Genomic DNA, 26274 nt, shown 5'->3' with positions numbered 1-26274 from the left:
AACTACATATCTAAACTCACAGTCCAAAAATGTATATGAAAAAAATAGACTGGACAGATTCATTAAGTTGGCCTTCTTAATTTAACAAAATGCATCAATAAGTTTCATGCAGAATGGACAGAAAAATGTAACAAAAAGACTGTTGCGCTTATCCCGTCCGTCCATTTTACTTTGTGGTGCAACACTATAGACTGCTCTTGATCTCAATATTTCCCATCACCTCTTTGCAATGTGGGATTCCATGCTGTGTGATTCTACACTTTCTAGATTGGTTATCTTTTTTTTTTTTGACACCTCCCCTACTGCAAAATGAAAACCTATTCCATGCATGCATTACCCTCTTCATGCAGAAATATTTTCTGATTTTGAAATTGCTCCTGAGTCTACCCCCTTGGAGCCTCAGTCTACAAATTTTATATTTTTATCAGAAATATCTGGTGGTCATTAACCCCCCCCCCTTTTTTTGCTATGCATATTTAAGTCCTTAAGCCTTATTTCATAGGGTTTATGGTGCGGGCTCTTTACAGTCTTCATGTCCGAGTAGTCTTTACTGTATTATCTCTTCAGACTTGCAACCTCCAGAACCAAACATAATACTATAACTAATATGACCAGAGACATCACTTTTTTTTCTACTGGTTAAGACTCCTTATGCACCCTAGCCTTCCTCTGCCTCTGTCACACTTTCACAACCTTGAGATATTCAGATATGATCACCTAGAGGTCGCTCCTACTTACTGCTCATCAATATATCCTTATGGCATATACTGGATTCCATGGATTTCTTTGCATTGAAACTCAGCTGCCCAGCATGCAACAGTTCCTTGACTTCTTAAAACAAATATTTCAAATATGATCTAACAGCATATTGTGGTTAAGTTGTATTAGTCATTGTTTTATGTAGTAATTTTATGTTACTGAATTGCATTGTATTATATAATTTGTTTTAAACTATGCTAGTAATTGCCAGATTGTCTTGTGTTAATACAATATAAAATACAATCAAAATGCCTATTGTGTTGTGAGAATTATTCAATGGAAGGACAGGTGAATATATAAAGTCTGCCTACTCCTTCAATAGTGCCCACTCTCTTGCTAACCTTGGATGTCATCTGTAAAACTTTCTCTTACTAACCACATCTGCAACATTATGCATTAAGATAAAGAGGCCTAGGACAGAATCCAGATGTACTCCACTAATTGCCATTCTTTTCTTGGAATAAACTATTTATAATTACCTTTTCTAGGATTTATTTTCTAATCCAGGCAACTATCTTTGGGTACATCTCCAGGCTTTTCAGTGTGTGTGTCTGTGAAACAGCACACACCACTATAGTTTAGTTCTCTAGTCTCCCAATCAAAAAATGTGCTCAAATTTGTTAAATCTTCCTTTCATAAAACTACAATCTCTCAGATCCTAACACCTGCTGGATTAAAAACTATCCTTTTCTCCACTAATTTTCCTACTGCTAAGGAAAGACCAAATGGCTTGAGGTTACTAATTTCTTATATATGCCGGTGTGGCACTCCTATGGGTTGGTCTCTAGATGTAAAGTTCTAAGCAGGGGCTTAGTGACAACTATGAACCTTCCATCCCTTTCTGCCCTCCCAACCTGGAAGGCCTGGATTGGTTGCTTGCTCCTATTTAGTCCAGCCATTTTAGGAATCTTTGGAGTCATTCTGATTTAGATTCAGAGCAGTGAGGATGTAGCTTTTTCACTCTCTGTTGAGGCCTCCCTGCCTCATCAGGAACTTTTTATTTTTAAGAGGTGCCTCTCTGTGCACACCCTGCTGGAGAATTGTTCTGCATTTAGTTGCAGTAAGATAGGTTTTTGCATGATTTCCTTTGGGGCAAAAGGACTCTCCAACCCAGAGACCCGTGAAGCCCTCTACTCCATAGATGGGCAAGCACCAGTGACAGATCCTCTGTGTGATATTTCTGATGGCCAAGACGCGACTCCTGCTTAAACCCTGCACCCTTTGGAGAAGGCTCCCCCTGGACACAAAGACCTATGAGCCTTAATTTACACCCTAGATGGGGCAAGCACCAGTCATAACGAAGCAGCAGTCGCTGAGAGATTTTTCAGAGAGCAAGTATTTGGGTATTGTTTTGTGGGGAGGTTTTGGACTCACCCCTCCCCACAGGGATGCAGAGCTGGCATAGCTTGATACACTTTGACTTTTCCCTAAGAGGAGAAGTCCTCAGTAGCAACAATTAAGGATGAAGATCAGGAGACCCCAATCGGATCTCCACTCATGGGACCAGGATGGGTTGGGTGTCCAGGAAGGAAATGGAATCAGGTAGGACTGTTTTGTTGTGAATGTGGGGACCTCTCCAATAGGACTCCCAGTTAGCTGGTGGGCAAGCTTTGCACAATTAAAATCATGGGAGATCTACCCAGATGCATGAAAAAGAAACCCTACCCACAGAGAAATACACTCCCATACCAGCAGTCAGATTTAACATCAACCTTATTGACAAATGGACTTTAAATTACCACCAATCACTAAGCTTTATTTTAAACACCCAAAGTCTGTTCCTATGTATAATCTGTCCTGGCATCTCACCCCATGGGATGCACCTACAGTTTACAGACACTGAAAGCAAGACATCATGGTCCGGGCCAAAAGAGCTTCCCCTTATTAAAAAATCCCCCCAGGATTAAGAGTTAAACATGGGAGAAAATTGCTAGCTGGAGCAGCCCTGAAGAGTAAAATAAATGTGTGCCCTTGGGATTAAACCCCAAGTAAGGGTTACACCTGTGTTCCACAACCTGTGTGCCACGACACATTAGTATGCCTTCAGACTTGAACATGTGCGCCACAAAAAGTCACCAATGCCTAACACTAAGGCCCAGTCCTGCACCTGGGTTCTGTTCACTGCACCTCCCAGCAACAAGGAACACAAGGGTCGGTTCAAACATGTAGAACTCCTGTCAGAGAATGTGCAGTCATGAATGCTTCTTAGCTACAGCATGAGCCCTAGTGTCTGCTAATTAATGGGCAGCATGCAGGGCATGGAGAGCTGGCACCCACTTTGTGCAACGCACAGGTCACAGCACCTCATCATAACTGTCCTAAACCTCCTCTTGAGTCCTTCTAACCTCTGTTTCATCCCCAGGCTGAGTGAGCACCTAACACTGGATGTGACTTCTCTAACTTTTGGGAGCAGCATCAGTGGAAGAGTTCTGGCAGCCACTTGCAGCAGCCAAGGCAACCACCAGCTAGCCTCACCATACCCACTTCTTTCTCCTGCACTTGTATAGAAAGGGAGCTGATCCATTGTGATGAGCTCAAGTAAATCTCCGCCCCTCCCTCTGTTTTGTTTTAAAGTTTGAAAGAGGTCACACGATGCTGTGAGCAAGACAGGACACATTTTTCTGCTGCTCTGGAGCATTCCCTCTACATCCACGTCAATCAGAATGTATTCTTCTTAGCATCTCATCTGATTGCTCTTTTCTTCAGAAGTCATTTGTGTGGTGCTTTTGACATGGTGTTTGATGAGGCCATGTCATCCCGATTACTAAAAAAAAAAAAAAAAAAAAAAAAAAAAAGAATGGAAAGGAAAATCTGCTGGACTAAGATGGCAGAAGGTGGCCTTGGAAATTGAGGCAAATCAGCTAAGTGACAGGGCAGTAGAAGATTTAATTAGCCTCAGTTATGGTAGCCTCAGTTCTAACAAATGTTTATGCCAAGCTGAAGTAGTTACGGCTACAATGTCTACTTTTGGAAGCAATATCTTTGAGGTTGAAGAAAGAGTATAATTTGCAGGATACTAAGCTGCGAGAGACACGTCTGTACTTGAAGACCTTGAAAATCAGACCCTCGGGAATAATCTACGTTTTGTTGGCTTACTAGAGGCAATAGATGCAGAACTGCATGGTTTCCCAGGAATCCTGGAAGAATGATTTAGGCCTCTGCAGAGCAGGAGGAGTTTGTGCAAATAGCAGGTGCACAAACTGGGCTGGATTGATACAGCTGGCACTAGGTCATGTGTCGTGATTGTATGTGTCCTTAATTTCACACATAAAACTGCGATCCTAAAATCCCTTTGAGGAGGGAAAAGCCTGCTATATGGTAAGTGAATCTTGGTCTTCCAGGACTACTCTGTCAAGCTGGCCACAGAACACCAAGTTTGCTCCCATCTGCTCCAAACTACATGCAATGAAGGTGCGTTACATACTTTTGTACCCAGCACAACTTAAACTTATGCACAATGGGGAAGTCATGCTGCTTCACTCATTGGCAGAGGCCACTGTTTACCTGTTCTGGCTGGAAGAGAAGGCTTGAGGATTCCAGCGCTATACAATAGTTTGCTTCATATCTTAAAGTTTATTTACTGCGTAGAGGGCCTTCACAGCAGTATTTTGTCATGAGTCTTCCTGAGCCCTGCATCTTTTCCCTGTAGTGGCCTGGACAAAGCCATTTTAACTACTCTGCCTTCCCATATTGCCTACACAATATCTTTTACCAAGCAACTCAGCTCCCAGTGGTATCACTGGGCTCTGTGATATATTTTCAATGCTGGTCCTCCTTTGAAGATTGTCTTGTCCCATTTTATTAACCCAGGCAGCAGAATAGCTCAGACTAATTCACTATCTCAGATTTTCTTCATCATCGTCTCCAATGTTTTAAGAACACTATGTAGTCAGTCACCCGAGCTTAGCTATTGGTTTATCTAACATGCTGGTCCTATTTATTACTACTTTTAGGTCGAGTGCATTTAAGGGATCTGCTCTATGTGACTTGTCTGTTATATATGTGTGTATATAAATTCATATACATACATACACAGTGGCTTGCAAAAGCATTTGACTTCTGTGCTGTGGAAGCTCCGAGTTTATACAAATACATGCCTTCAAAAAAGGCATTAAGACATGGCTCTTCAGGCAAGCCTTTCCAGAAGTTAGTCAAACATAGCCCTCTTCCCCCTCTACATCTGCGGCCGTCCTCCTTCCTACTTGCTCCTCCTTCTCCCCCTCCCTTTCCTCCCATCCTATCTTCGAGGTGTTACCCCTCCTACCAATTTCTCGCTCCGCTTCCCCCCTCTCTCCCTCTCTTCTGTCCTCCATCCACCATGGAGACGTCCCAAGCAAATAATGTAAATTATGTAAATATGTTTTTTGCCTTGTACGTTATCTTTTAAGAATACAGTTACAGATATATTGTTCCTCTTACTGTTCTTTTATTGTTCATTCCTGTCACTTCTCACTCACCTGTCCTTTATCTTTCCAGCTGCTCTTGCCCCCCCTCCCCCTTCTCACCTGCTCCTCCTACCCCTACCGTGTTTATTGTAACTTCTGCCTGCTTCAGTTATTTGTAAACCGGCGTGATGTGACCTACGAATGTCGGTATAGTAAAAGCTTTTAAATAAATAAATAAATAATAAATAAAAGATATTGCTCTAACAATTGGCCTCTACCTGTAAAAAAGGTCAGCTTTTATGTATTAAAAAAACCCCCCTAATTCCAGTACCATTGGTCAGACTGTGAATCTGACAAAGCTGTGAAAATGAACCCAAAGAGCATTCTAAGAAAATTTAAAGATAACATTATGGGTATGCACAAAACAGGAAAAGGCTACAAAATATCCAAGTGCTTGGATATCCCAGTGAGCACTGTCGGTTCAATTGTGAAGAAAATGAAAGCTGCATCATTCCACCCAGACACTGCACAGACAAGGAGACAACTAGTGAAGCAAGCCACAGAGGCCAACAATCATCTCAAAGGAGATGGAGTTCAGTGGCTGAGACTGGAGTGGAGATGCACCAGTCAACCACATCAAGAGCTCGGGATACAACTGGACTGCATGGAAGGGTAGCTAGAAATAAGCCATTACTGAAGAAAAACAAACATCAAAATGTGGGATAAGGTTTTGTGGTCAGACGAGGAAAATGGAGCTTACTGGCCAAAACTCAAAATACTGTGTATGGTGCAAATCCAACACTGCCCATTTCTCAAACACCATCCCAATAGTAAAGCATGGGGGTGGCATGTTGTAGGGATGATTTTCCTCAGCGGGGACTGGGAATCTTGTTAAAATTGAAGGATGGATGGATGATGCAACATACAGGGAGATATTGCAAGACAGCCTGCTTCATTTGCTCAAAAACTAAAACTTGGAAGAAAGTTCACCTTTCAGCAGGAAAGAGATCTCAAGCACAAGGCCAAAGCAACAGGAGTGGTTGAACAAAAAGGTGAATGTTCTACAATAGCCCAGGTCAAAGTCCAGATCTGAATCCAATCAAGAATCTGTGGCACTATTTGAAAATTGCAGTCCATAAGCATCATCCAACCAACCTGAATAACCTGGAGCCAATCTGCCAGTTTGCAAAGCTAGTAGAAACTGACCCCAAAGCTGTATCTGCAGCAAAAGGTGGATCTACCAAGTACTAGTCTGAAGGGGTTGATTACTTATGCAGGTAGCAATTTTCAGTTTAAAACTTTTTTTTACAAAAAAATGCAGAGAAATAATGAATTGTAACTTTGAAACATTACTTTAATAGCATATGGTTTACAGCATACGAACTGTCTGAAACAATCTGTGTAAGTATCGTTTGTAATCCACAGAAATCTGCTGACTTTAAGGGTTCAAATACTTTTCAAGCCACTATAGATAAAGTTCTAAAGACCTTTGCTTGCTAAATGTATAAGGTAGCGTATTATGAAACAAGGCATATTTCATAATAGCTCTAATAACCCTTCCTTGCTAAATTAGCATATCTATAGTGTTTCCAAGATTTAAGCTTGCTTTTTTCAGCAAATTTTTTTTTCTGGTATTGATTAAAATCCCTCCAGGCCTGTTAGCACATGGTGTGACAGGCTTAGAAGTTTGCTTGCTGGTTTTCCCAGTAAGTCATGAACTGGCTCCCCCCCCCCCCCCCCACAATTTATATATTTTACATAACTATAAAGATAGTAAAAAAGTGGAATTGTCCTTTTTGATCTATATTTTCACAGATTACTGCTGTATTAATATATCATTTAAACTTTAGTTCTTCTATGTAAGAACCACAACCAAAATACCCACTATCATGAATAATCTGTGAAAAATATAGATCAAAAAGGACAATTCCACTTTAGTATTTTTATAGTTATGTAAAATATATAAATTGAGGGGGGGGGGGGGAGAGCCAGTTCATGACTTACTGGAAAACCAGCAAGCAAACCTCTAAGCCTGTCACACCATGTGCTAACAGACCTGGAGGGATTTTAATCAATACCAGAAAAAAAAATTTGCTTCACAAAAAAAATATTTGCTGAAATATATGTACATATTTTTAACACATTTATTTTTTTTTTTATCTTAATGGTTCTCAAAGCTGCTGATCTTTTATTTTGTTTTTTTTCCCCCAATTTCTTTGACCCTTGGACTCCAATTTTCTTTTCAAGGCATATTTCAACTGATATAGAGGGATAGTGCCCTAAGCATTAAATGCATTTCTATTACTTACAATAATTTGGTGGGAAAGGAAGTGGGATTTTTGGGTTGATTTCGAGGTGGGGGGGGGGGAGGGGGGAGGGCAGGAGGGTCACCAGCAGAGAAAGGGGTTTAGAAGTTATGATTTATGATTTATATGTTCTGGAGAGAGCTTACATTAGGCAGGGGGATCTAGGCTGGGGACCCCCCTTGGGTTAGACAATCTGTTTTAAAATCATATTGCATTACTTTTTTATGCTGGTCTAGGTTATTATAGGATAACTATGATTACTTGGAGAGAGAGTGTGTGTGGGGGGGGGGGGGGGAGGCAGAGATGCTCCAGTGAGCACTGGATGGCCAGCGCCATCTTTAAAAATGGCGCAGGCCAGCCAGTGCTCCTACCATGTGATGGGGCCGGCCAATGGCACAGATACCCTGTCACATTGTAAGGGCAAAGGGCCATCGGCGCCATTTTTATTAGTGGCAGCCGACAGCCCGAGAGCGGGAGATCGCTCCCGGGATCCCCACTGGACCACCAGGTACATGTAAAAGGTTTTGGGGGGGTGGGGAAAGCTAAGGGATTAGTTTTAAAAGGTCGGGGTGGGTTTTTTGTATATCGGCTCGGGCACAGCCGATAAAAAAACCCGATCGGGCTGGATGAAAAAAAAATCACGATGTGAATTGGAACCGGAATCAGAACTGAATCCGGTTCAGATTCACATCTCTACTACATATGCATACTCTGAAGAGTGAGAGAGGGGACTATATACAGACAAATACCTGAAAGGTATTAATGCACCAGAATCAGACCTTTTCTGATGGAAAAGCTGTAGAGCTAGGTATTATGACATGAAACTCTAGTGGGATAGATTTAGGAGCATTTCCTCATGGAAAGGGTGGTGGATGCATAGAATGAGCTCCCAAAAAGGTGAAGACAAGAATGTTAGAGTTCAAAAGGGCATGGGATAATGGCTAGAGAATGGAAATGAACAAACAAGGTGCCCTGTAGTAGTTAACCTTTCTGCACGGAGGGTAACCTGCATGGAGCAGCAGTTACAGCCCTCAACATTTTGCTGGACAGACTTGGATCATCTGATCTTTAACTGCCATTGTATATACTAAACATTTTTCCTCCACAGCTAAAAAAGGTGACATCCTTCAGTACCAAAAGACAAGGCAGGCTACCTTTCAGGTGCCGATAACCAAGCACTTTTGCTGCTATACTTTACCAGATCTAGCACTTTTTCACTGGCTGGACCCACAGCTGTGGAATAGTGTCTGTGGATATTTGTCGAGAGTAATACTAACAGGCCGATACAGTACAGTGCGCTCCGGCAGAGCGCACTGTTAACCCGCGTTTGGACGTGCTAGCTTTACCCCTTATATTCAGTAAGGGGTCGAAAATGCGCGTCCAACCTCCCCCCCCTCCCGAAACTAATAGCGCCCGCAACATGCAAATGCATGTTGCGGGCGCTATTAGTTATTCCCGCGCGATTCATTAAGTAAAATGTGCAGCCAAGCTGCACATTTTACTTTCAGAAATTAGCGCCTACCCAAACGTAGGCGTTAATTTCTGCCGGCACAGGGAAAGTGCACAGAAAAGCAGTAATAACTGCTTTTCTCTATACCCTCCGACTTAATATCATGGCAATATTAAGTCTGAGGTCCCAAAAAAAAATTAAAAATTTTAAATCTGCCCGTGGCTTGAAAACCGGACACTCAATTTTGCCAGCGTCCGGTTTCCAAACCTGTGGCTATCAGCGGGTTTGAGAACACACGCAGGGAAAATTGAGCGTCGGCTGTCAAACTCGCTGACAGCCACCGCTCCCGTCAAAAAAAGAGGCGCTTGGGACATGCTAGTGTCCCTAGCGCCTCTTTTTACCATGGGCCCTAATTTGAATATTTTTTTTTTCACTAAATTGCGCGCACAGGAGTGTGGCCTGTGTGCGCACCGGGAGAGCTGGCGCTCGCCTGCTCTCCCGCGACTTTTACTGTATCTGCCTGTTAGCCTTTCACAGGCAAGTAAACACTTTCTTTGATTCTGGGAGTAGGGGCTTAAACTACTTAGGTGGCTGGTCCTTTTGGTTTTAAGTTGTGGGTGGTAATGTGCAGGAATAGTATTGTAGAAATGTGTGGGAGTGAGGTTTTGGGCAGTTTTACCATGAAGATTCAGTGGGTTTTAAACTATGTCTACTTTTGTAACTGATGGAATGCTATGTTTGATATTTTTAATTTGGACAGCTTCTTGCATTAAGAACTGAGAAGGTGGTATATAAATGTTTTACACAGAATACTCAAATGGGCATTTGGATATAGCATTTATTCCCTCATTTTGACAATAAATTGACAGTATTTAAAAGCCAGAAGAATCATTTTCTTCAGGATTTTCAAGACTCACTTGTTAGCCTATGCAGCATTTGACTGGCAAGATCAAAGTCACTATTTTACTATTAAAAAATGTCTGATGATCACTGGTGTCACATCTAAGCACAGATGAAATCATGAGATACACACAATAATAAAAATGCAGTCAAGATCCATGAACCCCTTTCCCAACTACCGAGTACTCACTGGCAAGTGCCTTTACCCCCTTGTAAGAGAAAAAGGGAAAGTACTCTACAGCCCCTGCCTTGGCAAGTCAAAGGATGATCCTGGGTAAAACCACTTGATTCTCTGCCAAAGAGAGAGATAAAAGGAATATCAAAGAGGTAGGCAGTTGGGGCTAATTAGTGTGCAATATGTTGGTTCTCTCATACTGCGTGTCTGCTGGACTGGTTCTTGGGGGGGGAAGGCATGCTGCTGCCTGTAGCCTGATCAAGACTGCTCATATTTAATAGCTTGTTTAAAGCAGTGCAAAGGCTCCAGGCAAGAAGTCTTTGTAGCTTGTCACTAATACTTTAAGCAGACAACTAACATTTCAAAGACTTAATTCTGTACAGCAGACTGTAAACAGCGGTGAAATTATCACTATCCCTTTACAAGGGGCATGAATGATAATACATATTTTAAAAACATTACTTCAAAAGTAAGACAGGACACAAACTCCACTGCTGAGAAGAAATCCCACGTTAAATAAAACAAGAAAAAGATCAAGTAAAGAAATAGAAAAATGGCACTTGCTGGTAAAAGGGTCTATCCTGGTCTTAAAAAGATAAGCTAGATTTGTGCTATAGAATTTTAGTTATCCTCTGCTTTCGAGTTTACCAAATCTTTAAGCTATTTTTATTAAGTCAGATCTGGGTGCTCTCACCCACATAAATAAGTGCAGGAAAATAAATTAGACATTCTGCTCTTTTCTTTTCACATTCATCCACATATAGAAATTCCAGGGACAATGCATAACACTGTTCAGCAGATTACAGTGATTTAAGAGTACATAAAAAGTCTAGCAGCTTTGTTACATGTATACCTTTGTGTTCCTTGATAATCTGATGCCAGGACATCAAAAACCCACCACAGTCTCCTGTCTCTCACCATTACAAGAAGTCTGACAGATGCAGGTTAAATTATAGGGATGTGTATTTGTTTAAAAATGAATAGTAATCTGAACAGAAAATGGCCATTTGTTTTGTTTCAATAAATCCAAAACAAATTGAGAAGACCCAAACCTCCCCAATGTTTTGTTTTTTCTTTTTTTAAGAAAATAGCATGCACTAATTCCTGAAATTAAAAAAAAAACAAAACAACCCATTCCCAAAACAAAATCTGGGCCAAAAACTGCCAAAAAATGATACATGAACTGAAGATTTCAGCGGTGCATATCCCTACTGAATTACAGGTCCTGATGCAGCCACAACCAAAGTGACCAATGCATCTTTTCAAGCCATTATACTTTACACTTTGTTAAAGCATTTAATGGTATATCTAGCATTGAGTACATTAAATGTCTAATTCCCCAGAAGACCTTTCTAAAGATTTTCAGTTAATTGCAACTTTCAAACTTCATGCACCATTGTGCCCCATAGTTTTAGCTACGAATGAAGAAAGTGAATCAGTTTATTCCCTTATCTAATGGGGTGTCAGAGAGGAACATCAATTCAGGTACTTCTTTAGTTTATAGGTGTGTCATTCAAACTCTTGAAAACTAATTGATACAGGAGTTGAGAAAAATAAGTAGTTTTAGATATATTTTATGACTGAAATTGAGATGCAGTCTCAAAATCATGGCACAGTACAAAAAAAAAATAAAGATGTGCACAGTGATATTAGCTCCCATTTTCTGCATGAAAATGCCAGTCTTAAAAAACTCAGGTCTTATTAAAACAGCAGAATTAATCTTTAAAATAAAAAAATAAAAACAAATTAGCCATTGTAAAAGTTGCACAGGTTAAGTTTTAACAACAAACAGGCCATCTGTTACAGGATGTTAGAGTCAGATAAAATATATCCTGAAAACTGTAGACTGGTGAATACACCGTCAAGCAAGCCTGCTCAGAAGTACTACTCAAAGCCAAAGTTATCGCACACTACGCACATAAACAAAGTGGAAACAGCAAGTACAGGATGCAGATTTGGCACTGAGCTAATGAAAATAACCCAACGCAGAAAGGAAATGAGTTCAAAAGTAAACATGCCCAACTCGCTTACACTGCGTGCCTTACAATTATGTTAGCTGATGAAACTGTACATAAGAACATAAGAAATAGCCATGCTGGGTCAGACCAAGGGTCCATCAAGCCCAGCATCCTGTTTCCAACAGAGGCCAAACCAGGCCACAAGAACCTGGCAATTACCCAAACACTAAGAAGATCCCATGCTACTGATGCAATTAATAGCAGTGGCTATTCCCTAAGTAAACTTGATTAATAGCCATTAACTTCTCCTCCAAGAACTTATCCAAACCTTTTTTGAACCCAGCTACACTAACTGCACTAACCACATCCTCTGGCAACAAATTCCAGAGCTTTATTGTGCGTTGAGTGAAAAAGAATTATCTCCGATTAGTCTTAAATGTGCTACTTGCTAACTTCATGGCATGCCCCCTAGTCCTATTATTCGAAAGTGTAAATAACCGAGTCACATCTACTCGTTCAAGACCTCTCATGATCTTAAAGACCTCTATCATATCCCCCCTCAGCCGTCTCTTCTCCAAGCTGAACAGCCCTAACCTCTTCAGCCTTTCCTCATAGGGGAGCTGTTCCATCCCAGTCATCATTTTGGTTGCCCTTCTCTGTACCTTCTCCATCGCAACTATATCTTTTTTTGAGATGCGGTGACCAGAATTGTACACAGTATTCAAGGTGCAGTCTCACCATGGAGCGATATAGAGGCATTATGACATTTTCCATTCTATTAACCATTCCCTTCCTAATAATTCCTAAAATTGTTTGCTTTTTTGACTGCTAAGTCATTTAGCAATCTATTTCTTGAAAAGATGGGCTCTATAGGTAGCCTATCATATAGCATGGTTTAGAGACCATTAACGCTGAAAATGTTAAGAGGGAAGAACATTGGGTTGCAAGGACCTTTATTGCATGAAATAATGGGTAAATAAGATTATCAAAGACAGCCCTCAGATGCACAGGGAAGCATCTCTCCCAGCGATCTGTCTTCCAAACAGCAACTAAAAAAAAAAAAAAAAAAAATGTATACATTCTAGTAAGTAAACAACTGAAGCTGCACTATCCTCAGCACACTACACAAACTAAGAAAAAGTCCTTTCCACCTGGTCAGTGTGGATTATGGCAACAGCATTTCAGTCTCCAAGGTGGTAGCTTGAGAGACTACATCTCAGTATGGCTATACAAAATATTTGACCTGCATATCTCATGAGCGGCAAATCATATTAAGAATCCTATTCAAGACAGCTAAGCATACTTGCCTTAGGAACTCTGTTAAGCTGACAAATGTATTTAATAGTGCACTGGTTCATTCTCTCCCCAATCGACACTGGTCAATAGCAGACCTGTCGAGAGATGCCACTAGCACTGCTAAACATGGCAACAAAATGAAAACTTGATTTTAAACTACAAAGAGGATAGGGGGGAAATGTGAGTACATTAACGGTAGTGCATTCCCAAAAAATCTTAAGAAATCTCTGCTTTCTAGAAAATGAAAAACCTTCAACTTAGTCAATCTACATACATAGGTAGTTACATTTTACACATTTTCAGAGATACAGTCATGGAGCTTTTCCCATCTGTTTATCTTGGACTCCCCTGTCCCATCTGAGGTGATGCAGGGAAGTTCCAGAATGAAAGGATAAATCTGAGCACTTACGGTAGCTGATAAAAAAAATAAATTTCTAAAGACCTGAAAAGCAAGATTCTTCTGGGAACAGGGTAATATTTGCCTACCAAACACATCAGAAACCATCAGGCTTATGTGGCAAAAGGCTCACAATTTGGATATTACTAATTTGAGCTACCCAAAAATTGGGGAATTTAGAGGAAATCAGACTGCCTTTGTTAGAAGAAACTATATCAGAGTCAGAAATGCACCACACTACCTCTTCTCTAAAGGAGTTTAAAAAGTTCAGAAAGATTGAGGATCAGGCATGGAAGTAACCTGACTTTTTTTTTTTTAAACTCCTTTGGAACAGAGGTAGTGTGGTGCTGGGCTACAGATTGGAAGTGTAGTGCATTTTTTACTCTGGTATACCTTCTTCTAACCAAATGTAGTCTGATTTCCTCTAAATCCCCCAATTTTTGGGTAGCTCAAATTAGTAATATCCAAATTGTGAGCCTTTTGCCACTCTTCATTAAAAAAAAAACTTAAAACCTGGCTCTTTAGCCAAGCTTTTCCAGGACCATGATCATCATTTTTTCCCCTCCAACCAGCAAGAGCATATCTTCTTCACAAACCCCCATTTTCCATACCACTACCTACTTCGGTATCTAATCTCTTGCTGCAGGACACTTGAGACTTTCTCACTTATACGTTATAATTTTTATGCTCAATAAGACCTGTCAACTTAATTGTTTAAGTCTTTTTCTTTTCTTTCCTTTATCTTTTGGTCATCAATGTTACAACGTTATTGTTAAATTTTGAACTTATGTACTCTGTTCCAAGTTTCATAACCTTGTTCTATGTAATGCCTTTTGGCAATTTTCATGTTCTGTTTCAATGTAAACCGATGTGATCTTTATTTCATATAGGAACACCGGTATATAAAAATCTAAAAATAAATAAATAAGCCTGATGGTTTCTGATGTTTGGTATGCAAATATTACCCTATTCCTATACACACACATGCTTAGAACAAGGAAGAACTCTTCATATTGACAAATATTCCCAAACAGCATTTCCCTAAATGTCCAAATGTATTTACAGTACTTAAATTTATATTAGTGATATGTCAACTGTTTATTCAAATAATGTGCAGTCCAGTGACACTGAAAACGGATGGTTAGGGAACCGCATTTGTTGAAGGTCATTTCAACTTCCAGCTAAGTTAATCAAGAAAATGGCTCTGGAAAAAAAACCCCTTTGAACTACACCCAGCAGCTGGTTTTACAGATACCTGCCTGCACAACCAAGTAGTGTCAAGTGTAGATAAGAACCTACTTTGCTATTTAAACAGCACGCTACTCCACAAGCTTCCCCCTTATACACTATTTTCTGCTACAGCATGCGATGTGTCCTTTCCTACAGAATTCTACTGTATCACAACAACATCTAGAAGTCTGGCTTTCAAAACTTACTAACCAAGGCATAAAGGTCAACAACTTGCCTAAGTCATCTTCTCTCCAACCCTCCTGCCTCTCCTGCTCCCCCCCCCCCAAAAAAAAAAAAGAAATACTGCTTACAATTGCTAAATCTGAAACACTGGAGTTTGTGTGAAGACAAAAGAAGGTTTAGTCAAATGTAGCTTTCCACTCAAGTTTTGAAATATTTAAATTTCATCCTATACATGTCTCACTCAGGTACTTCAATCTATAGGCATTGGGTATGTACTCAAAAAACAAAATTCTTCCCATTTTAGGGTTTTTACTTTAAAATTCTGTGGACTTGTATAAATGGTTCAAAAGGCACTAAGTGGAACCTAAATGCAACAGTTAACTGGGAAACCAAGAACTGTATTTGTAATCCACTCCCTTTCTGAGGGTGAAATCATTTGGCCATCAGATGAAGGTTTCCTGAAGTAACTGTTCAAGACAGAGATCAATGCCAGGAATCCAGTGAACCTTGGATCAAACTGTGGGAGCCAAGGGAAATTCAGAACTTAAATGTTTTAACACAGAATGAACCACAGCTAGATCACAGGATAATGATTTTTGCAGAAGCAAAAAAAAAAAAAAAAATTTAACACATTGGTAAAATCCTCAACACCCAAAGTCATGGAAAAGGTCTCTTCTTACCCAGGTCTCCACGAAGGTTAGCAAGTTCCTGAGATAAATCTTTGTGTCGTTTCAGTGTTTCTTCCCTCTGGAAAAAGAACCCACATGTTACCAAGTAAATATTTTGAATACGATGCTTGTAAACTAATAGCTCACATTCTAGCTGCAAAATTGAAAAAAAAAAAAAAGAGCCCAAATGAGCATATCCAAGAGAGAAAGTATTTAGGAGAGTTTTTTGAGCTGTTACAAACACACAGATGCTGTGTCATTTTGTTAACAGCAATATTTACTCCAAATATCCTTCGAACAGGAGGATCCCTAAATGATAAAAGCAGGCTTAAACGTTTAATCCTAAAGGAGTGTATAGAACAGATTCCCTCCACTGAAAGAGAAACTATATGCCATGGCAAAACAGAGACTAGAGAGGTTTCTAAACAGTACATTAATGGAATGCTAGTCTGTTTTCTTTCTATGTTGAAAAATTAAAAACAAATCCCCCTCCCCCCAAAAAGAGACACTACATCCCAAATTAAAGGGATAAAAATGGACCTCCTTAAATCCTCTATGAAGCTCCTTCACATGTATCATTTTTAAAAGAAATGCTGTTTACAGCGATTGAGTAGAATCCTTTGACAGTAGAATTTGACTCAGGTCTGCGGAGAAACTGCTCAGCTTGTTTGGCAGGACTGTAAGATTTTAAGCTACACTCCCAAACTGGCAACAGAAAAAAAACAAAACCAAATTAGCATCACCCCCCCAAGCAATCCCGCCTACAAACTGAGCACGCTAATCTAATAAAGCATAAGGGGGGGGGGGGGAATGAACTCGCTCAGATCCAATCAGTACGAAATACAATTCAAGCCTTACCATCCCCAGCACACATGGTATAAAGCATGACAGTGCCATCATCTAGTCTCAGTGCCCTGTATAGGATCCGCTCAGATGCAAGCAGTGCTGCGTACAAAACCATAACACTGCAGAGAGCATTAACTAAAAAAAAAACCCACCCAGACTTCAGCCAGCAGTTTGTCTTCTGTTGGCCTTTCATCTTGCTTCCAGTCATCATCTAATTCATTTTCTAAAAATAAAACAAAATAAAAGCACTACGAAACAAAACACTAATTACCCTGGCTGCAGTACACGGAGAAGAGAGGCACATTTTGCTACCGGAGCATCCCATTTCACGGCTTTAGGATTCCCCCCGGATTTTTTTTTTTTCCTCCCCTGGCTGCGTACACTTCAGAAAGCACAGGTACAGCACAACCCAAACTGGTCTGTCCGCACCGAAAAGCTGGCTGGCAAGAGCTCCATTGGACCTTGCCTGGGAGTCCTCTCTGCAGGTTACCGTACTCCTTGGACTGCTCTCCCCTCGCCACAGCAGCAGACACACTGCAGCTTCTGCACTTGGCACAGGCAACCAGTGATTATTTAAAGCCACAGCCCCGCATGCAAGAAAAGCGAGACGCAGACGTTCGACTGATCGATTGCCACTTATTCACACACGAGCTGGTACAGTGGGGAGAAAAATGACCTAGGCACAGGAGTCTATTTTTAATCTCCCCCTGCCACTGTATCCATTTAAAACACTTAAAGACTTCCACATGTGCCCGTCAAGAATACCGAAGGTAAACTTAAAAAAAATTATATTGGAACACACCACATCCAAAGTGTTAGCTTCTGCTAATCACATATTTGCATGAAACTCCTCAATTCTTTCCTGCATTCTATATTACAAGCTGTTCTATAAAAAAAGGATCGGGAACCTAAGTTAGAAAGGCCACTACTCTAGCAACTATGGTAGCTAAAAGCTAACAGCGACCAGCAGATGGTGAGAACCTTACAGGCGACCCCACCTTTAGAACACAATTCTGTGCCTCTGCAGGTGATTTTCTTGCAAAAACTGCTTCAGTCACCTAAGCCCCACGTCACCGAGGAGACGCCCCATTTCTTTTACGGAAAACACAAGTCTGGAAATAGGACTGACTTTTGGCAACGGACAGCAACCGGACTTGGGGGGAGACGTGTCATGCGATTTACATTTAGAATCAAACATGTCTAACTCGATTTCAAGTTGAAGATTTCTCAAGAGCCCACTAAACTTTGATGGACGACCGCCCTACTGCGGAAACACGGCTGAGTGCAGTGTATCCACGTGCTGTGGTAGGGAAATGGGTATTCAGACAGATACCCATCTGGTGCTCGGTGATACCAGATACACAGAGTCAGCTAGAAAGCTTTCAGAGTTATCACCAATGGTTTGTTTGTTAAAACTCATGCCACTCTGTAGTAAAATTATTGCATAAGATTGTCTGATCTCTCCGCCTTTAGAATATATTTAGCTTTAGTACAGTATAGTGTCATCTGCTGAGGGCTGGCATGGCTCCAACTGGGTTTGCCACCACCTGCTGGCATTTCTCAGCAGCTAGCAGTAGTATAAAGTCAAAAGGGGCATTGGAGCAGGGCTTCCCCCCCCCCCCCCCCAGGGAATTCATCATGATTTATAACAAAATGGGAGAAATTGGGCCAAAAAGTGATTCTAGGTAAATAAGGGTTTATTTTGGTGAATGGAAATAAATGCTGCCAAGCCACTAAGAAAGCTGGACAACAGGTAATGACTGGGGCAGGGAAGAGGGTGCCCAATTCTTTCTGGGGGTGTGTGGGTGGTGTCTCAAGTGTTGGCAATGGAGCAGGAGCCCAGGTCAATCAGGAAAAAAAATTCCTGCATATGTTGTATTACAAAGGGGAAAAAACTAATTTTTTTTTTTTATATAGAACAAGGGATTTTTAGTTAAATTGTTTTAAACTGAAAATGAATGGCCCTATATATATACCTTGAGTTTGGTATCACTAATATCTAAACTGCTAATTAAATGATAAATGCTCCTAAATTTTATGACATTAAAATTACACTATAACTAATCCTCAAATTTTGTATTTTCCAAAGAAACAGTGCTGTAATATTTTGTGAAGGCACACTACCTTAATCAGCATGCACAGAAATTATGTTAAACCTGCAAGATATTACTAAGAATAGTAGTTTATGTCTAAATACACAGAAGAATTAAGCATTAACTTGTCTTGAGTTCAGATTTGGAAAAAGCAAGTAATTACATCAAAATCCAAAAATGTGGTTGGAAGGACACATAGCTGGTAAAAAAAAAGACATGTTATTGATAAGGATGCACTTATGAACTAGATTGTAGACGATTTAAATATTAGACTAGTTGGCACTGTGCCAAACTATACAGCATAGACAATTCTCTTAATAAAGATGGTCAAGTATCCCAGAATCCTTTACATGCAACTCCATGTTCAATCACACAGAACTGCTGATTAAACAGATACCTTTGGGCATTGTTCCAGTCTCCTCTGCACAGTCCACCAATCTGATTAATGCTGGTTGTTGACCCTGCAGCCCATTCCACTCTGCCTATGCTGCCTACTATGGGTACATGTTGCAAACACAGCTTTGCACAATACTTAGAGCATGTACTTTTTAATGTTTTTTTTTACTTCACAAAATACATAAATAAAAATATTAAAAACAAAAACTAAACACATGATAAACATCCAAAACAATTATGGAACCCATTTGTGAAAATTAACAGTATACCATGCATTCAAAATATACTTTTTCTGTATGAGAAAAAACTATTGGCAACTCAGTGTCAGTCTATTTACAGAGATTATCCTGAGCATCATAATAAAGCACATACTTAAGAGAAACAAAAACCAAGGCCAGTAGATGAGCTTGCAGTATATAGCCTATTGTTCAGAGAACAAAGCTGCAATGACAAGAGACCCTGGTTTAATTCTCCAATCCAGCCAAAATGCTAATCTTGAGCCACTCTCTTATCCTTCTTGTGCTCAAGTTTAAACCAGTCTTTTGGAAGTAGAGTAACCACATGAATTATCCTGTATAGCACACATTGCACATTTACAAGCACTACTGTAACAAGCACAACATCCTTGCTCCTTTTCAGCTGATTCACAGGTATGTTTTAATATGAAATTTGTCTTCATTATTGCATATTATGTTGTATCCAGACCATATGCCTTGGGGTCTTTTGAACTGAAGCACTAAAAATTAGCTGCACTACACACAGCAGCTACTTCCACTTGCCAATATCAGGTAAGAAAGTTGCATAACCCCAGATGGAGATTAACTGAACATGAAATGCACTTTTTTTTTTTTAGAAAGTTTGAGTACAGAATTTAAAGTATCACAACTTGCAAATGGAATTTCCTCCATCATTTAGAAAAGTGGTTCTGAACCTTTTCCCCCCATCGTGACACACCTGACATGCCACGCTCACATGTGACATACTGCTCATTACAATTCATGGTGGAAATAAAAAAAAAATAAATAAGTCCATTATTTTTTTTTTATTGTTAAGAACAAAAACTGTCTGAACAGACATTGCATAAATAGTAAACATCCCATACCAAAATACCAATTTCCAGCACTCAAACAGTAGCCACCTAACCTAAGAAAAGGCAACACTGAAAATATTACACCAGGTAGTCCTGGGGGAATTCTGCGCTACTGCAGAGCGCAGAATTTGCGCAGAATTTCCCCCATGCGCAGAATTGGCAATTCTGTGCAGAAAATGGCAGAGGGGACCCTAGCATGCCAGCGAATGGAGCGCACAAAAATGAAGGCCCTGGCATGCCACACTCATGACGAAGGCCCTGGTGTGCCATTCGCAGTGAAAATGAAGGCCCCCAGTGCCGCGAACAGGTGAAGATGAAGGTCCCGGTGACAGTGAATGTGTGTGTGTGCGCGAGAGGAGAGGGGAAGGGGTGAGAGAGCATGGGAGGTGAGGGAAGGGGATGCTTGAGTGTGGGAGATTATGTGAGGAGATTGTTAAAGTGTGTGATGTGTGAGAGATTGGGAGCTCATGTGTATGAAAAAGGGATTGTGTGTATGTGAGGGTGCTAGCCAGTGTGAAGGGGTGCATGAGAGAGACATAAGTAGCCTGTGTGAGGATGTACGTGTGAGAGAGAAAGGGAGCTTGTGTGGGTGTGTATGCAAGAGAGGGAGCCTGTGTGAGGGAGCCTGAGTGAGAGAGGGAGCATGTGAGTGAGAGAGGGAGGGACAGGGGGAGCCTGTGTGAGGGGCAGTACTGAGAAAGGGGTCAAACTCTGGGACTGGTGATAGAGTGGAAGGGGCTGAGCCTAGAGGAGGAGGGGAGAAATACTGGCAGGTGGAAGAGTTGGGACCTGAGAGGGCAAAGTGGCCAGGGGAGTAAGGAGAGTGAGTGGAAGGGAGACTCTTACAGTGAATTTTCTAGGGAAATTCTGCTCAAAATATTTAAAATTCTGCATCTCTAAGTAATAACTTTTCTGTAATAATTTAAAATGTAATTACTTAAAGACTGTCATGTAAATTGTGTTATTTTGACCAATATAAAGTTTGCAGAATTTTAAGTTTTTGTGCGCAGAATTCCCCCGGGGAGTAACCAGGCCTTAAGACACCAATACACCTCCTATTAGGAAAACGGACCAAGCCAGGCTGCTATAGAGCCCTACACAGAAGCTAAACGCCAGTAGAACACCTCACCTCAGTCACATGTGCAGACCCTCACCTAACAAAGAATAAAGAGACCATAAAGCATAACTAGAAACAAGCAGTCAATAACTGAACTGGAAACCGCAACAGGCCAGAGAAGAGAAACTTCACCAGTCCTCAAAACAAATCAAGACAAAATCAATAGCAGTAAAACCACACTAACAAAGCAAAACAGCTGATGAAAGGAATATCCAATAATTAAAAACTCATACCAAAATTTTCTAGATACCAAATAAAATATTTCAAAATAATAGGCCCTAAGACCCAATAGTAGAAAAATAAGGACAAAAAAATGCTTTGCATACCTGGGAATGTTTGATATCCAGGTGCCCTGAGATTGTTTTGAATTTGCAGGAGGAATGATTTGCTTGCAACTTTCTCTCAAGCTCTCTCTCTCTGGCTCTCAATCATGCACATCTACCCATGCTTTTCTCACTTATATAGGCTCTAATCAAACATTTACACACATGCTGTCACAGACTCACACACACCTGCTCTCTCTCTCTCACTTAAACACAGGCTCTCAATCACACACTTTCACACAAGCAGGTTTTCAGTCTCACACAAATACAGGCTTTCAATCACTCACTTACATACATGCTGTCACACACAGGATCTCAAGCACATGCTTTCTCACTCTTCCCCCCACCCCCACCCCACAGAACTACCAGCAGCCTCCTTCACCTTCCAGCCCTCACAGCCTTGAGAAAGGTCTCCCATCCACTGCAGGGGCTGACGTTGCTCCTTGTCACACTGCTCTTCTTCAGGCTTCACCTCTCTTCTTCAGGACGATGCTGTACACACTAGCAGGGTCTCTTCTTCCCGCGTGCGCAGCCGCTGCACACTACTTCCTCTTCCAGGCTGCGGGTGCGGGAAGAAGAGACCCTGCTGGTGCCACAGACTCCAGCTTTCCTGCTGGGTTCCGCCCAAGCTATCTGCATTTTAAGCCTGGGCAGAGGAAGAGTTCCATTTCACCGGGGCAGGGGGAGCATCTGGGTCAGCAGGGGACCAGCAAGTGTGGCAACACACCTGCGTGTGCTTGGTGACACACTGGTGTGTCGTGACACCTGTTAAGAAAGGCTGATTTAGAAGCATTAGGCTCTTAATGATTTTGTCTTGCAGTGAACGCTTGAATTATAGGGATCATTCTAGTTTTTTTTTTTCCTGCAATATGTAATCCTTTGGCTTTTATATATATATATATATATATATATATATATATATATATATATATATATATATATATATATATATATATATATATATATATATAAATTGCCATACTGTGACAAACTAAGGGTCCATCAAGCCCAGCATCCTGTTTCCACCTGTGGCCAATCCAGGTTACAAGTACTTGGCAAGTATACAAACATTAAATAGATCGTGCGCTTCTAATGCCAGTAATAGCAGTGGATATTCCCTAAGTCAACTTGATAAATAGTAGTTAATGGACTTCTCCAAGAACTTATCCAAACCTTTTTTAAACCCAGCTACACTAACTGCCCTAACCATATTCTTTGGCAACAAATTCCAAATCTTGTGCATTGAGTGAAAAAAAAATTCTCTGATTTGTTTTAAATGTGCTACTTGCTAATTTCATATTGCCATCTAGTCCTATTATCCAAAAGAGTAAATACAGATTCACATTTACCCGTTCTAGACCTCATGATTTTATAGATCTCTATCATATCCCCCCCCCCCCCTCAGCTGTCTTCTCCAAACTGAAGAGCTCTAACCTCTTTAGCCTTTCCTCATTGGGGAGCCATTCCATCCCCTTTATCAATTTGGTCACCTTTCTCTGTAACCTTCTCCACTGCAACTATACCTTTTTTGAGATGAAGTGACCAGAACTATACACAGTACTCAAGGTGCGGTCTTCACCATGGAGCGATACAGAAGTATTGACATTTTCCATTTTATTAACCATTTCCTTCCTAATAAATCCTAGCATGGTTTGCTTTTTTGACTGCTGCAGCACAATCAGCTGATTTCAATGTATTATCTACTAAGATACCTAGATCTTTTTCCTGGATGGTAGCTGCTAATATGGAACCTAAAATCGCATAACTACAGCATTCATTATTTTTCCCTATGCACATCATCATGCACTTGTCCACATTAAATTTCATCTGCCATTTAGATGCTCAATCTTCAAGTTTCATAAGGCCATGCTGCAATCTGCTTGTGATTTAACCACTCTGATGAATTTTTGTATCTTCTGCAAATTTGATTACCTCATTCGTCGTATTGCTTTCCACATCATTTATAAATATATTGAAAAACACTGGTCCAAGTACAAATCACTGTGGATGCTGTATGTGCCAATAACCACAGTGTAGTCACTTATTTAGTGTCCAAAGTTAAAATTGTTGCCAAAAGTTTTAATTTTGGACACTAAGTAATGGCACAACCTCAATCCACAGCACCACAGGATTCCTGGGTCTGTAAAAGTCACTTTCCTCAGTCTGTGCAGGAATCTGTAAACTAGGAAAAGGGAGACATCCACCCTCCACGGCTTGGCTAAGTGGAGCTCCCAGGTGGACAGGATATCCTCTAACTGGATGGAAACCCCATTCCAAACTGGTAAAAAAAGCAATACTGTCTTTGCATATTCCCAGCCTCTGTCTCCCTAGAGTGAAGACTCCAGATGGGTCTCCTTAGTGTTCTCAATTCATTCCTTATTCACAATTAGTTGGATGTCAATGTTGACTTGGTTTAGATTTATCCCTGATGGGAGGGATCCAGGGCAGAACAAGCCAGGCTCTAGTGGCTCCTTTTGATGGGCAGGAAAAGGGGTCCTCCCAGATCTCAAAAATCTTTCCCCACAACTGAGAAATGAGATGAGGTCCGGGCATCAGGTCACCACATCCTGTCTTTGTTGAGGATATTGATGAGGTCTTCCCCTAACCTGGGCAGCCCCAAACCCCGGGGTACCCCCTGCCCTGAGCCCAGATGGTGCACAGGGTTTCATAGGCTTCCTACACATACACCAGCCATTAGCCTCCAGGGAGTGGACTAGGAAGACAGATCCCTGACCCAACTCTGCAGGGTATGCTAGAGTCCATAAAGCAGGCCCAAAAATCCAAACTCAGAAAAACTTCTACACACCTCCAATAACGTCAAAACAAAAGCTACACTACTCCCAGAGCTTAGTAGAAAGCTGCTATATAATCTCTCAAAGAAGAGGGCCATTCCAGCTCCCTCAAAGGGAATGGTGCCTCCCCTAACTGATACTGCACTAGCTAACCTACGAAGTACCCATTACTGGTAATGTGACCATAGTGTCCATTACATAAGGAAGAGAATACCCCCATATACCCAATCTGCTCCAGGGACATGTTTAGGTCATTCTGTAATCATAACATTACTTTGGCAACATATGTAAAAATGGTCATGCCAATAAAGTTATCTGAATTTGACCACAGCAATACAGAATAGGATGTTTATTCATTGCTCCATTCATTTCGGCGGTGCACACATCTCACGAATGGAAGGTATGCGCACATGTAGATGGTTGCCCACATACCCTCCATTCATACAATACATGTGCACTGTTGAAATGAATTGATCAACAAACGCACACCTCCAGTAGAGAATAAACTTTGCCGGATTGACTCAATTGTAAAATGATTTGTGCGTGCTTCTGAGCAGATCATAATCAGAAAAATTTGACTTAAGATTATGTAAAGAAATCAAGATATGCTGAAAGGAAAAAAAAGATACAAACGGCATGGACAGTCAAAGTTTTGCTTATTACATTGAAGAACAGAATAGATCATGAAATGAGATAATAAACAAGTTGCCAAAGTGAACCAGAGAAAGATGGTGATTAAACCATCCCGTAGATTGTTTTATTTTAGTTCAAATATGCATATGGAGTTGCCTGTGTTAAATCCCAGCATCAATCACTACTGACGTTTAGCAGCCACGCTGACATGTCAAAACAGGTCTAATAAAATAAGCCGCTTGCAAGTTTTACTTAAAAAGCCCAACAGAGTAAAATATGGTTAACAATCAGAGGGGTGTGAATGGGGTCATGTTTTCTGGGTTTATGGTGTAAAGAAACAATGCTGTGTCAATATCTTCCCATCCTCGTACATTTTTCACATTGTTTAAAAAATACAAATCAAAATGCAAAGTACAAGTTTATTTCACTCACCTACACAACATACTTAACATTTTCATCATGAAAGGACAATTATAGAAATATTTCAAAAGTAAGAAAACAAAAAACCAAAAATTGTTTAAATCTTCACACCCTTTGTCACAGCTCTCAAAAAATTGCCTTAACAAGATCCATAAATTGCTGTGTCCAAATGCAGCAATTTATCTGAATACTCCTGGGTGAAGAATCAATTTGTTATATGAAGAGATTTTGAAACAGGTGTGAAAATATGCAAAAGAAGCTGCCAAAAGAATTCTGGGATAACGTTATTTAAAAGTACAAATTGGGGGAGGCTGTAAGAAAAATGTCAATGTGCTTGGATATCTCGGTGCACTATTAGGTCCCTCAAATGTAAAGTGTAAACAGGAGGGCACCTCTAAGACACTACTGTGATCAAGTTGCCCCTCCAAAGTCAGTAGCTATGGGTTAAGTACACTGTGAAGGCTAAAACTACTTTAAGAGACAACAGAGGTCTCGCTGACTTTTCCAACAATTTCACAACCATGGCTTGTCTCAGAGGGTAGCAAGGAGAAAACAACTGCTGAAAAGCCATATATGTTATGCTGCACAGCCTTTCTGAGGCAGCACTTAGGAGACACTAAGTGCCGCCTCACAAAGGTGCTTTTGTAGTCTGGTAAGACCAAAGTGGACATTTATCTGAATGCTAAGCGATGGGTGGCATAAAACAAACTAAAAACCGCCCTGCCGTAAAGCATGCTGCTGGCAGCATTATGTTGTGGTGATGTTTTACAGCAGCAGGCACAGGAAGATCTTGTAGGAAACTTACCCTAGTCTGCCACAGTCCTGGGACTGGGCAGAAGATTCGCTTTTGAGCAGGA

The 26274-nt window shown here is 40.8% G+C and overlaps 1 protein-coding gene across 2 annotated transcripts in view; it reads right to left on the bottom strand.

Annotated features, from left to right (window-relative positions):
* The window catches only part of MTUS1 (microtubule associated scaffold protein 1), a 204265-nt gene that overhangs the window by 72575 nt on the left and 105416 nt on the right, over window positions 1-26274 (bottom strand). For both annotated transcript variants that reach the window (XM_029587065.1, XM_029587059.1), the window contains exon 3: window positions 15720-15786. In XM_029587065.1, coding sequence (XP_029442925.1) covers window positions 15720-15786 — 67 coding nt within the window. The remainder of the gene's footprint in view (window positions 1-15719; window positions 15787-26274) is intronic.

This window comes from Rhinatrema bivittatum, chromosome 1 (genome assembly GCF_901001135.1).
Source record: "Rhinatrema bivittatum chromosome 1, aRhiBiv1.1, whole genome shotgun sequence".
Taxonomy (NCBI): domain Eukaryota; kingdom Metazoa; phylum Chordata; class Amphibia; order Gymnophiona; family Rhinatrematidae; genus Rhinatrema; species Rhinatrema bivittatum.
The sequence above is the reverse complement of the archived record's forward strand: the minus strand, read 5'-3'. Positions and strand labels throughout refer to the sequence as shown.